This window comes from Notechis scutatus, chromosome 2 (assembly GCF_049901735.1).
Source record: "Notechis scutatus isolate UNSWTSFEM ecotype Mainland chromosome 2, rNotScu1.2, whole genome shotgun sequence".
NCBI classification, from domain to species: Eukaryota; Metazoa; Chordata; class Lepidosauria; order Squamata; family Elapidae; genus Notechis; species Notechis scutatus.
In genome coordinates, this window is record NC_142010.1 from 252,234,858 (window position 1) to 252,250,892 (window position 16,035).

General features: G+C 36.6%; 1 protein-coding gene across 5 annotated transcripts in view; it reads right to left on the minus strand.

The window, feature by feature from the left end:
- WDR7 (WD repeat domain 7) overlaps positions 1–16,035 on the minus strand; it is a 265,074-nt gene that overhangs the window by 9,716 nt on the left and 239,323 nt on the right. For all 5 annotated transcript variants that reach the window (XM_087958594.1, XM_087958593.1, XM_087958592.1 and 2 more), the window contains one exon: positions 1,397–1,501. In XM_087958594.1, coding sequence (XP_087814720.1) covers positions 1,397–1,501 — 105 coding nt within the window. The remainder of the gene's footprint in view (positions 1–1,396; positions 1,502–16,035) is intronic.

Sequence of the window (16,035 nt, forward strand, 5' to 3'; positions counted from 1 at the left end):
GAACTGTCCTCTGTGATTTAATAAAAATGCTTCATAAAGTATTTGAAAAGATTCCATAGGGAACTGAAGGTAGCCCTTGACTGACAACCATTGATTTAGCGATGAGAGTTTACAATGAAAAAAGTCCCATACAGCCAGCCTTCTTGCTTGTGATTGTCGCAACATCCCTATGGTTGTGTGATCCAAATTTAGGTGCTTGGCAACTGGCATGTATTTACAATGGTTGCAGCGTCCTGGGGTCATGTGTTTGCCATTTGCAACCTTCCCAGCAGTCAATGGGAGGAAACTGGATGCATTTAACGACGTGACTGGCTTAATGACTGTGGCAAAAAAGACTGTAAAATTGGGTGTGACTTACTTAACAACTGATTTGATGGCAGTAGAAATTCTGGTCTCAACTGTGATTGTAAACTGAGGACTACCTGTAATTTGAAATAATTTTTTCTGTTTGAAATAGAAAAGCAAATGGTGCCCGGCTCAAAGCTATGATATATCTGGAGTTTATCTCTGGTTTCTATCCAAAAGCGACTGTTGCAAACAATGGCCACCACAAAAACTGTAAAATCAGGCCAGTCATGAGATAACCTGATTAATGACCAGCAGGATTTATGACTGTAATCCCAGCTCAATTACAGTCGTAGGTCGATTATTACCTATAGCAGGGGACCCCCCCCCAAGTCTGTGGATTGAGACCGGTCCATGGTATGCTAGAAACTGGGCCGTGCAAACAACCGAAGCCCCATCCGTGGGATGTGGGCAGCACACGAAACCACGTTCCCTCCAGTCCACGGAAAAACCTCTCTCCATGGAACCGGCCCTTGGTGCCCAAAAGGTTGGGGGTCACTGACCTATAGTTTAGGGGACAGGCACAGTATAGACCCAGATTAAGGCTCAGCTTTACCTATAGTAATTTTGACCAGTCTCTTAACCCAGTTTATCTCAGAGCATTGTTGTGGGGAAAAAAAGAGAGCACATGATGTACTAATAGGTAGTCCTCGATTTACAATAGTTCGTTTAGTGACTGTTTGAAGTTACAACAGCACAGAAAAACGTGACTTATGACCGTTTTTCACACTTACGACCATCACAGTATCCCCATGGTCACGTGATCCAAATTCCAATGCTTGGCAATCGATTCATATTTATGACGGTTGCAGAGTCCCGGGGTCATGTGATCACCCTTTGCGACTTTCTTGACGGGCAAACTGGATTCACTGAACAACTGTGTTACTAATTTAACACCTGTAGTCATTCACTTAACAACGGTGACAAGAAAGGTTTTAGAATGGGGCAAAATTCACTTAACCACAGAAAGGTTGGGGCTTGATCACGGTCGTAAATAAGTGAGGACTACCTCTATCACAAACCAAATAAAAATAAACTATCGGGGACTTACCTGCCAGAAGGAAATGTGACTATCAGTGTTGGAGTAAGTGGCAAGGTACCGACCATCGGGTGCGAAAGCCACTGCTGTTATTGCCCCTTTATGGCCATGAATTGTCTAAATAACAATAAGAAAGCAAGACAGAGAATTAGCATTTCATAACATATAACATTACGTGATTGCAGTCTTAGGTTAATACACAATTTCTAAACAAGGTCACTCTTCAAATGATTGGAAGCTGTGTTGGTTATTTTACAGAACAGACAGGCGATGTAACACAAGCTTCAAAATGTACTGTCTATCTATCTCACTCTGATCCAACCTCACAGCTGTAAAATTCTCAGACTTCTGAATATTAGTTTCAGATACAGCAAAACCTATAATATTTCAGGAATTTTTTTTTTTTGGGGGGGAGGAGAAAACCATCCCCCTGTCTGCAGTGATTTTCCCTCATCATCCATGAATGCTGAATAAAAGACCAGAACAGCATTTTATTATGAACAGCTAGCTCTACCCTTTGATTATGTATCTATATCTATATCTATATCTATATCTATATCTATATCTATATCTATATCTATATCTATATCTATATCTATATCATATCTATATCTATCTATCTATCTATCTATCTATCTATCTATCTATCTATCTATCTATCTATCTATCTATCTATCTATCTATCTATCTATCTATCTATCTATCTATCTAATCCAGACTGAAAATCAGCAAGTCCAATCAAATGTTGCTGGCTTCGGTTCTCTTCATATCTTCCCCTCAAGGATCGAAACTCGAGGTTCCGAGCGAGGAACATTGTTGTTGCTACTGAAAACGTTTGTTTGATTCATGCTTTGCTCAGCGTAAGTTGCTTCGCGACAACTTCCTCATGGTAAGGCGCTGCAGCAGGCCACGAGGAAGACTCAGCAGAAATGCCAGGAGGCCGTACACGCATGAGTGGGTCTGCTTTTAATGCACTGAACATTCTTTTTACGCATGCTGCAAGCTGACCTTTCTGTCAGATGGGTCAACCGTCTTGTGGTGAGAATATCTGTGCAGGGCTTTTAGTAGACTCTGTGATTCAAAGAGCTAGTTGCAAGTCCTAGAACAATCAGCTAACCACAGTGAATACCTAATATTACCCATTTTGTAAAAAGCTAAGCCAAAACGAAAATAGAAGTGAGTTATATTTCATGAAACATACCACAGAGGGGATGAACAAAGTGGATTTACAGATTACTTTGCTTTGGCATATACAGTACTGCAAAAATGTGGATATCACGCCCCGCAAATGTTTGTCATTCTGCAGACAAAATCACCTTGGTATTAATTTATTTTATTCATCCATTTTATGTGGTTGCTCATTCATCAAGCAACTCAGGGAAGTTACCAAGTTGAAGAAAAAAAATGCAATTCATAAAAAGAACCACATATATAACCTTGGAATCATTCAGACTAGCACATACTAATGACTATTGTAACAACCTGACCAAATGCTTTACAGAACAATCAGGACATTTAAGTTATTTCTAAAGGTTAGGGCTAACCTGGGGACAGGTCCAGCAACAGAAAAGGCACATATCCTTGGTCACATTAAATAGAACTTTTTAACAGAAGGGGCTCGAAGAGCCTCGGTAGCACAGTGGTTAGAGTGTAGTACTGCAGGCTACTTCTGCTGCCTGTCGGCTGCCTGCAATTTGGCAGTTCAAATCCCACGAGGATCAAAGTTGACTCAGCGTTTCATCCTTCCAAAGTGGGTAAAATGAGGACCCAAAATTGTTGGGGCAATATGCTGACTCTAAACCGCTTAGAGAGGGCTGTAAAGCACTATGAAGTGGTATATACGTAAGTCTAAGTGCTATTGCTATAAATCCAATTTGATCTTGTTGTGAGGCAGAAATAATTAGAGATAGATGGTCAAATATCTTGAACCCATGAGCCCATTGTTTACTCGTGCAACTTACAAAATAATGGGGTTTATATGGGTTGGGTATACCATGATTTCCTATTGCACTCTGCTGCATTAGAATAGAATAGAATAACAGAGTTGGAAGGGACCTTCTAGTCCAGCCCCCTGCTTAGTCAGGAAACCCTACACTACTTCTGACAAATGGTTATCCAATCTCTTCTTTAAAATTTCCAGTGTTGGAGCATTCACAACCTCTGCAGGCAACTTGTTCCAATGATTAATTGATCCAACTGTCAGGAAATTTCTCCTTGGTTCTAGGTTGCTTCTCTCCTTGGTTAGTTTCCACCCATTGCTTCTTGTCCTACCTTCACGTGCTTTGGAAATAGGTTGACTCCCTCTTTTTTGTGGCAGCCCCTGAGTTAGTTGGACTTCTGGACTAGGTTAGGCTTCTAAGAGGTCGCCAAGGTGTACGTGATAAGCAGACCCTCCCAACACAGGAATGGGTGACACTGGCAAACAAGATGGATATGGTCAAAGGCCTTCCTAACCATAGCTGCCATATGCTCCTTGAGATGAACTGTGTTTCAGTTTTGTCTGAGGCAGCATGGACTCATTAAGAACTAGAGATGATAAGTCTTCAGGATAGGACAGCTTTAAAATCTCTCGCCCTTTGCTTTTGCCAAGACTGATCCTGGAGCATGTTCTTCTCCCTATAGATTTCCACAGAACTGAGACAGAACCTTGAGGGCATTACTTGGATATTTACCATAGAGAGAACATCCTTCCCCTTATTGTTGTATTAGGACTTCGGCAAATTTCTAACAGCCATCGTTTTACCAGTCTGGTTTTGCAGCTCTAATACCAAATTCTGATTTAACAGGTAGAAATAATAATGAATTAAGTCTTATTTTTTTACGATGGAATAAAAGTTTAGACAAATGAAAGTTTAGACAGATGAAATTTTGCTTTGACAAAATTTACAAAATAATTGTCAAGATGCAAAAACTATTAAATTAGATTTGTTTATGCCTAAGTGATAGATGCTTTTTGAAACACTGGAGAGATGATAGACTGTAGAATTTATCTTTTGGGTGCAGGTGGCGATAGTCTTTTTGCTGCCAAATATGTGTCTTACATAGTTTGTTAGTAGGGTCTGTTTCATAAGAGCTGAATCTATGCGCTGCTGTGACCACAGGAAAGCTCAAGGAACACTATGGACTTGAAGCATTTTTCGTTCAGTTGGCAAATGAGAAGATGGTCTTTTTATGTTTTTATGTCAGTCTTCCAGGGGAAATCCATTCCTGTCAGTAACTCCAAGACACACGCCATCACAAAGTACTTTTATTAGAACAGTACCTGGCACATACCAGTACCCGGAATTCATTGTTGCCACATGGGACTATAAGTTGCAGATGTAAGCAGGAAAAAAGGGGCTACTGCTATACAGAAATTATGATTTCCGCCAAACCAAGCTGCCTAATGCTAGCAGAAGTATAACTTCAGAATGGAAGCTTCAATAGGCATATTACACAGTTTCAGAAATGTGACAATTAACATTTGGGATTCCACATCACTACTGCAACTGAGGCCTGAGGAGAAGTCATATTGTATTTTCATCAAATACACAAACCTGGACTTGTTATTGAATGGGTTTTCACTCATATGGCCACATAGTGAGGACCTGGGTCTTTCAATAACTTAGAAAACTTCCACTTTGTGGCAGTTGCCATTGTCTGTAAGCTCCTAATCTTAACAGAATGTCTGTCAAATAACAGATACCCTTGTTATTATCCATTGTCAGATTAAGATTGCAACGTGCTGAGTGTTAAGATTAACACTGCTTCCTAAAATAGACACAAATAAGATGCGTGACATTCGTTCTTATGTAATTTCAATGGGTTAATTATGCTGTCAGCAAAAAAGCTGCAACTCTGTAACTCACCCTTGAAAACATTCTGTTTTCATGTCTGCTACTGAAGATTATCACTTTCAAGCGGAGCTTACTGTTCTTCAAAGGGACACCGAATAGATAATGGAAAAGTTTAGTATTTGTTTCATTTATCTCATTTTAAAGTTCTCCACATGTGATTTTCGAAGTATGAAAAAGTTATTGACCCATAGACCATCAATTCATTTAAAGTGATAACCACTTCATTGAACTATGTGGGCTATTTAAAGCCTGTCCTGCCCTACATATTGTAAATTTCACAAAACTCTGGCTCCTTGATCTCTATGAAGTTCTGACCACATAGGTTTTTTTTTTTTTTTAAATATTATGCCTATCAGCTCTTTCCAAAGCTCTGAGATGCTACTGCTCAAATTCAGAGGCAAAATATTGAAATAACATGATTTAGGACAACAGTGAATCTTTCCAAGAATGGGTCTCTTATTAAGGAGTCACAAAGAACCCAAAACAATATCCAGAGATCAGCAGATCTCACTGGCTTTGGCTGAAGTCAAGTATTCACTATTCCATCCCCACAAAAAACACTGAATAAAAATGGGATTCAAGAATAACACATTTCTTACAAAAATGCTCGCTACTGTTACACAATTTATTTTAATTTTTCACCAGGCACTTCCCAGACAATTAATATTTGCCAATAAAGAATTTTCGATAATTAAACGGCAAGAATGAATACTGTACTCTAGACTCTAGAAAGAGTGCAGAGAAGAGCAACAAAGATGATTAGGAGACTGGAGGCTAAAACATATGAGGAACAGTTACAGGAATTGGGTATGTCTAGTTTAATGAAAAGAAGGATTAAGGGTGACTTGATAGCAGTGTTCCAATATTTGAGGGTCTGTTAAAGTAGAAGGGGTCAACTTATTCTCCAAAGCACGTGAAGGTAGGACAAGAAGCAATGGATGGAAAATAATCAAGAAGAGAAGAAACATAGAACTAAGGAGAAATTTCCTGATAGTTAGAACAATCAATCAGTGGAACAACATGCCTCCAGAAGTTGTGAATGCTCCATCATTTAGAGGTTTTTAAGAAGAGATTGGCCAACTATTTGTCTAGAATGATACAGGATTTCCTGCCTAGAAGACCTCAAAAGTCCCTTCCAACTCTGTTGGAACCAACTCTGTTACTGTCCTTGGTGTAAATTGGCGTGCATTTTGACAAGTTCATTCTTTATTAAACCAATATTAAAAAATCTGCAGCGAAAGTATTTCTATTTTCTTGTTGGTGACGGTCCCCACATTTCTGTGATAAAAGCTCAGCAGAAGAATGTATTGAGTGGATGCTTGCATGTTAAATGTCCTGTCACTGAAAATCTAAGCAAAGCAAAACAAAATAAGGTAAAATTAAATAAAAACCAGCAGTGAAAACAAGTCTGCAGCAGCAAGAACCTGGGGCTCCATTTATATCTGACAAAAAATAAAAAAAAACAAATTAACCAAACAAAACATGATAAACCAGTATATTTTAAATATTCAAAGGATTTATTCTTCAAATAAAATCAAATGGACCTAAGAAAATAATTAGCAGAAAATAACAATAGAGTTAAAATAAGTTTAAAAGCCATGCAGTTTGAAAAAATTAGGAAGATGACAAGCTTGATGCTTGGCACCAAAAAACATAGGTAGGTATTTTTCTGAAAAGGCTGTTTTAATGCTGTGATGCTTAGTTTACATGTTAACAACAATCTATATATTAACAAGAATCTACATTTATTATTGTTGCCTTATTAATAGGTAATGTCATTATTTTTAAGGAAACTTCACTGCAATACTTCTAAGATTCAATAACAACAATTGGAACATGCTTACATTTATATTTATTTGTTAATTATTTTTATAGCCCACTATAATTCCAAATGGTAGGTGGTTTATAGAAAGTAAAATTAACAATTAAAACAGCCAGGGTTGACTTAACGTAATACAACATACAAAATAAAGCATGATCATTGCATCATCACCTAAAAAAGGAAAAAGATTATTAGGATCCATCACATTCAGGATTCAGGTTTAGGCCTGAGACAGAGGCAGAAGATATTGGATAATCTCTCTCCCTCCCACTTGCTCCCCCCCTCTCCCTCTCCCCCCCCCTCTCTCTGTGTGTGTGTGTGTGTGTGTGTGTGTGTGAGAGAGAGAGAGAGAGAGAGAGAGAGAGAGAGAGAGAGAGATTTTGTATTTACTGCAGTCAATATGTAGAAACTAATTCTTTTCATTCATAAATGTGTCAATTAAATGAAAAAAATCTCTGTCTGTCTGTCTATCCTATCCTATCCTATCCTATCCTATCCTATCCTATCCTATCCTATCCAAGTGACAGTTCTTGAATGAAATAAACCACGTTAATTCTAAGCCCATTTACAGAAGCAAAAAATGGTATCTGGTTTCACCGGAACCTCCTTTCCATTTGTCCTTAATCTTACTACCTCAGTATTACATGTTCAAAAGAAAAACAGGGGATCTATGAGTGGGATCACACCCTTATACTTTATCATTTATTATGTATCTGTTTCTCAGACTTGTGAGAAAGGCTGGAATTTTTTAAAAAATCCTTTTTTAAATGAATATATTTTGATATTTTTTTTTAAATTGTTACCAAAAGGCTTATTATTTTGTATTAGCTATCAGAAGTTATTTTGTATTAAAATGTATGTCTGCATGATTTGATGTCCAGCATACAAAGAGAGAAGAGAGTGACCTTGAACAGCAGTGTATAAAAATACATTTATCACTGAAATGGCATGCTGGCTGTCAGTCAATATATGCCTCTCATTTGTTCAGCAGTTCTCCTGCTGTGATTCCCTCATTACAATTTGCTTTTACTTCCTGGGCAAATGACAAGCTGAAAATGAGGCAGCATCTTTGTTGGCCAAATTTAATACAGGAAAAAAAAAATAGACAACAGCTGCAGCCATCCAAGTGGCTACGGCACGTTTCACAAAACGTTATCTAAATTGTACAGTTTGTATACAACTCAGAGTGTTACATGATGCTAAATAGAAGAGGACCAAACGTGTCCTATATCCTCTAAACCCATCACATTTTATTAAGTTATTTACGTTGATCTCTTATAAAAAAAAATCAATGCAGCCTATTTTTCAAGCACAGCAGACATTTACAAAGATTTGATTTACATTCGCAGTTTAAGAGGCTCGGACATCTTTTCTGTTTCCAGATATTTCATGATGACACCACCAAAAATTAATATGGCAGCAAAGTCAATAACACATTTTGAACAGTTATTCCTAATTAGGAGTGTTCACCTCTAAGCGGCTGGAGTTAAGGCCTGGTTCACAGATTAAACTGTGGAGCATAAAATAGTGTTCTACAAAAGGGTTGATTCCTTCTCTATCTGTAAAAATGAATGTATGATTTGTGGTTGCATCTTTGTTTGTAAAAAAAACTTTATCCGCCTTTTAAAAGCAAGCTGAAATATTAAGTGATTTTTATTTACAGAAATAAAAATACATAACTAGTATTTTTTTAAAAAATATGCCGAGGTAAAAACTTTTTATGTTATTGACAAAGAAATAAGCCAGGCTAGTTGATTCTATATATTTTAAAAGAAAATAATATTTATTTACTTGGTACATAAACTCCTGTGGCTTCCATGGCAAAAAAGATTTTTAGAAATATTAAATTTAAATTTTAAGAAAATCTGAACACTGGCAGTCTTGATTTTTTCCTGTTTTCTATAGCTTATGTTTGTACGATCACAGAAATGGAACAAAAAGGCACTTCTATATAATTGACTTTTAAAGAAGAATTCTGTGAGCTGTAAAATGTAGTTCAGACATTTTGTGCACAAACACAACCAACAATTAAATACTTACAAGATTAACTGTCAAAATGTATCACTTTCACCTAATCAAGCAAGCTTCATGAACTAGATGTTGTAAGTCTTTGTGAAAATATTTTTGTTGAATTAGAGAATTTCACACAATTGTCATTCTAATAATTAATATTAATCTGAAAAAGCGCTATAAAAAACAACATGGAACACAGGAACATCAATACAATTTTGCATTTAGCTCCATCATTCGAATATAGTATTTTAAGTGGCACACAGAGAGAAAAAGTTAAATCTGTCATATTTCTGATAAATAAATATGTTTTATACACTTTTATTATCAATGTCTTGGAATATTATTTAATAATTTAAGACTTAAGCAGCATAAATTATTTACAGAAAAAATATGGATAGTTGTATAATAATATTCCTGTTCTTTAAATGTGAGATGTTTCTGTAAAATCAATATATCCATAATAAAGCTCACCCAAAATAATTTAATTGATTGATTATATGCCATCAGATTGGCATTAACTCTTAAGAGACCATGTTACTAAAATTTCTCCGTGAAAATCTGTCCTTTACCAGATATTACTAAACTGTTTATATATATTTTTTCATAATTGTCCCTTTGAAACTTCTATAATTTCCCATAAAGATCGGTACTATACAGGCTTCTTAAAATCCCACATTATCATTTATATTGTTCTAAGAAACTGTACCCAAGATTATTCTATTAAAAACGTCTATATATGCCCTTTGGCTGTACATGCTTTTAAAGTAGAGCAGCACCATTATCATTACATATTTTTATATTTTACTTCTTCAAGTAGATTTGTTTCCCAAGTTTAAAGATGTTTCAGAACAGATGCCACTTTCAGAAGAGACTTTAAAATCAGAACCAGATCTACAACAACTTGAACAGTGAATCCACACTTTCCAAAAATATGAGAAGAAAAGCTTCAGGGAAAAATATAAAATATGCATATGACCCAGAAAATGATGCAGCCCATTCCGCATTTTAAAAATGTCGGATGTAAACTTTTTCAACCGTTAGTGACCAGGTTTGCAAGGTAAACTGGTTTATTTTTTTAAACCAGACATTCAGAAGCAGAGAATGTCTGATATTAACCTGGTATTAAATTAATCAGTGTTAATCATGTAGCTGGGGATGTAGACTTTTTTTTTAGGAAGGGGAAGGGCAATATTTTACTTTAGCATAAATCTACAGTCTTACCTCCTTATAGATCCAAATATTTAAATATTGAGCATTTAAAAATTGGCAGTTTGAAAATATAACTATTTGCAAACCTTAAAGCTTAAATGTCCGGAGTTATTTTATGCTGAAGGTAAAACTGTGGAGATACACATTGAATGTTGTGATTATTGCTTATATTAAGGAATTGTGCCCAAAGTAGAAAGTTATGATTTCTTAAGAGGTGAGATGAATAAGCAGACCTTAGTGCTGCCAACTCATCTTCTGACTCAGAAGTGCACAATACCTTTGAAAGGACATGTGTGAATATGTATTTCCTACTTTGGTGTCTTATTCAAAGAATTCCTTGCAATAACCTCTGTCTCAGGGATCAAGCTTGTAGGTTGTCATGTTTCACAAAGACATCCGTCATTGCAGAAGGAAAGAATATGTGGCCGTAAATGTTCAGCATCACTTAACCCATAAGGTCTGGTCAAGTGTTTTCCCATAAAGAAGAATGCCATTTTATTTACACAGCAATTCCAGCCATTTGCAATTAATCTCTTGGAGCAAATCAGTTTTCAAAGAGAGATTCCAATAAATTCCCTCCTTTAAAAAAAAAATCAATCTTATTTGTTTCTAACTCATCTTGAGGGAAGGAAGCATTTTAATTGAAGTCTCTTCTAAGCTCCAGAGACACAACCAGACTGGGGTATTAGAACGCATCACCTGGATAAGATAAGCAAGGAGGTGTTTTACACCAAATTATTTTTTGCTTGAATTATAGCAGTGCTGCACCAACTCGGGCAACATACTTATGTATTTAAATTGGAAGCTGTTAATTGACAGAGTCATAAAATCCAGCATTTGAAAAAATGCATTCTATCCGAGAGGCTTTGTTTTTTAACAACTAAATCGCATTTACTGAACAAGTGAGGCAGTCAGGAAAGTAGCCAGCAATAGTTTTTCCATTCAACACCGCCAACCCCTCCAAATTTCTTGTCTGGATGGTGCCTCTGGAGAAACTTTTTTAAAAAAATGTTATCAGTCCCAAGAATTTTTACTGAACAGTTCTGCAGTTCTTTAGCAACGCTAAGCTCTAATGCTTTCCTTGTATACAGCTTAAGTAAATTATCATACCCTGCTTCAGGCACACTTTAATGAGGAGTGATGATGGAGGGTGGGGAGGGAAGGAAGCAGGATCAAGCATAATATCTATGGCTTTCTGGCATCTCATTGTCTCTGTGTGTAGAAGATTATGGAACTATTAAGACTGGGATCAAAATTGGTATGACTGCCCTCTTCCTATCCTTAAACATGGAGCTTACATGGTAGAAGAACACCTGAAAGGTGCTTAGTTAAAATACATTTAATCTGGTGTCTGTTCTGTTTTCCAAGTCTAAACTATATGGATACTGATCAACATAACCAATGGTTTATTTCAATATACAGTATCTTTATTTTGTGGCAAGTGGAATTTAACTGCATTTGCAATCAGAGAAGAAAATTACCAGGGAATGTCTAAAACTAAAAATCAAGTGGTTGAATTAAATGCTTACTATTTCAGAAGTGAAACTTGGCTATCTAAACAAATTAGACCAGAAAAGCTCCTAGCGTAGAAGATATTCGGACACAAAATCTAGAGAAATACAGCTTGTTGAGTGAACATGGAAAATTTTGGGTGGTTTAAACTTTAAACCACCATGTTTGTTTACATCAGGGCTGTCAAACTTGTGGCCCGCAGGTTGGATACATCACACACTGGCCAAGCCCATGCCCGGTTTAGGGAAGGGGAAAAAAGTCATGATACGTCATGTGATGATGTGAGTTTGACACCTCTAGTTTACATGAACTTTTTAATCCAATTCTTTATGCCAGAATGTTGGATCTGATAAAATGAGCTGCAAATTAACTGTTAATTGTTGACTGAACAGGTCAAACCCAAAAAATTCCCCAACTGTTTTATGTATATGTTTAGCTCCATAGGTCACAAATCAAAGAAAAAAGAACTAAAATGCTATCTTTTGAATCCTAACTTCTATGAATGAGCTCAACACCATGTCTCCAATGCTCATGTACCTGTCAGACATGTACCTGTCAGAAGAACCATGACATTGCACTATCCCTTCTTTTACCATTGTATTTGTACATGCATGATCATGACATGTCCATCAAAGAGTTGTAGGAACCAGGATTCTACGTAAAATATTCCAATTCCTACATGTGAATAATAAACATTCTTCTTTCCTTCTTTTTCTTATGTAGGCCAACTTTCTGGGTTTGAAAATAAGGAACAGGGCTGCCACTATAGCCGGTATTATGATAAAGAACAATGATGGCACAGACTCTCATGCACCAAATGATTGAATAATTGAATAATTTCTGACATTGCGCTGCCATATTATGCAAATACACTCTTAAAATACTATTTGACCCAAAGAATTTCTTGCCTAAAGGCTGTTTCTTCCCCTGAAGCCATCAATTAGGGATTGCCACCCAATTACCATCAAACTTCTTGGAAGATATTAACTCCAGGATCTGCTCTTGGAAATAAATAAGGTACTTAACTCTCCATGCCTAACTTCAGTAAAGCTGCCACTCCACTGATAAGATTGAAATTGGCACTTCTGAGCTTTCTATGCTGGTTGTGTAGCTTAGTTCCAACAGACACATGCTAGAAATAGCAGTCACATGAATAAGAAATTAGAAGTTCCATACCAGCCTTAACGAGTTAACTGAATAGCTAACGTCTAGTACTGGCCGAAGTTTACTTCCAAACCAAGCCAATATACAAGAACCTATCCCCTGATTTTATTTTAAACATAGCAAGCAGAAAATTATATATGTCACTTTTTCCTAGCATGGTCAGGAAAAGCTTTTGTTGTACTTTGGTTAATCTTATGACTCAAGAATCTCCTGATGGTTTCTACGGGACAACCTGAAAAAAATATCAAATTCTGTTAATAAGCAAATGCTATCAGCTTTTTATACAACTGGGCATCAATTTGTTTTTCACCCTAGAACAGCCAAGCATGTTGGAAGCAGAAGCCAAGGATGTGGATGGGGTCTAACAGAAAGGTGCTCTCTACGATCTAATGATGTCCACTGGGACAACATGCCAGAGTATTGCTGAAAAAGAAGTACAGTAAATACTGACATTAAGTTTTAAACCTGGAATGATACTTGTATCTTGCTGTGCTCTCTCATTCTCCTGAAAACTCATTTTGTTTGAAGATTTTATTTTGAGATGGTGACGGCTTTAAACTTTGGAGCACTTTTCACAAAAGTTATGTAATTACTGGTTTTTCAATGTGCTGCCTGACAATATTCCATTTTTTTACAAAGAATACTGAAAAGAAGACGTGGGTAATTATTAGCTTGCTTTTTCTGAGCTACTTTTGATCTTAAAAATTCAAAGGGACTTCTATTTGAAAAGCAGAAATGAGCTTGGCTCTTAGCAAGCTTCAGTGGGAAAGCTAAGTTGCTCTCTATACTTTAAAAATTCAAGCTGTCTCTAATCACCCCCAAACTGACGTGATCGTGATCACACATCACCAATCTCAGCCTGTTGGTTCTGCTTGGCCCCTACTACATCTGGCCAGTCAAGATCATGAAATCTGTTTTTGGGTTGCATAGTTTAAGCACAGTATAGGCACATGTCTCAAGTTGTTTTTCACAATCCATGTATGATAGCACGGAAAGAACAACCATTGCTTTTCTATGGGTACTTGGAACCCTGACACAATCCTTAAATGAAATGGACAAAGCAAAGGACGAGCAAAGGGAATTGGAGAAGGGAAATACTATTCAACCATTTCCAACTTTTTTTCTCCTTAAAGACTAAATTAAGCAATTTAGGAAGAAAGATTGTTCATTTGTTCTGTATCAATGTTCTGCATTTTGAGTATTATTTAATTTCCTCAAAATAATCACAGTAATATTTAACATGTAGGATTTACACATTGAAGGCAAGCAAAGCAGCTTGTACAATTGCATTTATACATTGTTGCCCTTGTTGATTTCATTTTCAGCATTCAAATAAGTTTTACTTTTGATTGTGCTCATTAGCGTTTTGGATCAATTTCAAATAATACTTTTGATGCACGGATTAAAAAGTAATCTCACTGCAATCTCATAGCGTCACTTGAAAAACCAGTTTGGAAACTTTCCAAGAAATATTCAAAAAGAATTCAAAAACAGATATCTAAGGTGCATCAGTGTAATGAAGTTCTCCGTTTGCTTTTTGGACATGACAGAATGAATACCCAATTATTAACCACAAAACGCAGCATCTTGTTTCTTAAAGGTACATCTCCTCAACCATTTTCCATGTTCTCGCAAGTTGCCTTGAATATGAATATGACAGAATCTACATTCTAAACGTCATTTCCAAATGACCCAACATTTTTTTAAAAAAACCTTATAATGTTATTTCTTTTTAATCAACATCAACTAACAATTCACCTGTGTTTCAAATAGGCCACTCAAAAATACACGACTAGCAGCTTTTCTATATTGTTTTGTTTTGTTTTTATTCCTGGCATTTTCCCACAAGTTCCAAGTCAGCTTTATTTTTCCAGGTCAATTGGGTGTTGATCCTTAGACTGATAGAATAAGAAAATTCAAATTCAGTCTATAACACTGGGTCCCTTCAAGGGGAAGATGCCTGTAGATTTATTGCATTGATCCACAGTATTCAAATATTTTGTTACAATTAAAAGAGCAGTAACACTGCCACATTAAAGACAGATGAGACATCCATAGTTGTAACCAGTAGTCTCAACAATATAGTTTTAGCTGAATGCTCTTTGTTGGCATAGCTAAGGATATAAAACAAAACAAAAACAAAATTTAGAAAATTGTACTCTCAAGTAGCAATAGCAATAGCACTTAGACTTATATACTGCTTCACAGTGCTTTTACAGCCCCCTCTAAATGGTTTACAGAGTCAGCATATTGCCCCCCACAATCTGGCTCCTCATTTAACTGACTTCAGAAGAATGGAAGGCTGAATCAACCTTGAGCTGGTGATGAGATTCGAACTGCCAAATTGCAGGCAGATGGCAGTCTGCAGTACTGCATTCTAAACACTGTGCCATTGCAGCTCTCTAGTAGATGCATTTAAGCATGTCCAAGTTTGATTGGGCCTAAGTATTTGTATCAGAAAAAATGTTGAACAAAGTTCTCAAATCCAGCGAAGGATAGTTAATCATGGGTGAAGTTGGAGTCTGGAAAACTGATGCAAACAGCCTGGAAAACACTTCAATTAACATAAACCATAACAGAGAAGAGCATTCTCATCCCCTTATGTAACAGGATAGCAAATAAGATATGCTGCACAGTTAGAGTCAACATCATTATTTCAGTGTTTCCATCCATTTCCCTCCAGTTTCAACGTAGTGAAGCTTTGGAGTCAACAGAGCAAGCCAAATGTAGGCGCAAAAAGCATGTGCGTAGGAGAAATATTGTTATTGAGGGAAGCCCCCCTCCCTCCTAGAAGAATGAAATATTTTGGGGAATATTAAAAAGGCAGGATAGAATATTTCCCCCAAAGGAGGAATAAAAAATCTAAAGGGAGGCAGAAACCAGCCCCAGTTTCCCTGCCCCAAGCAGAAACTGAGGAGGCCAGCTTTTAGAAATGCAGATTTGGAAATCCATTCAGAAAGGCTGAGTCAAGACTTGCTGGTCTAAGACCGTAATAAAGTTCTATTCTATTCTATTCTATTCTATTCTATTCTATTCTATTCTATTCTATTCTATTCTATTCTATTCTATTCTATTCTATTCTATTCTATTCTATT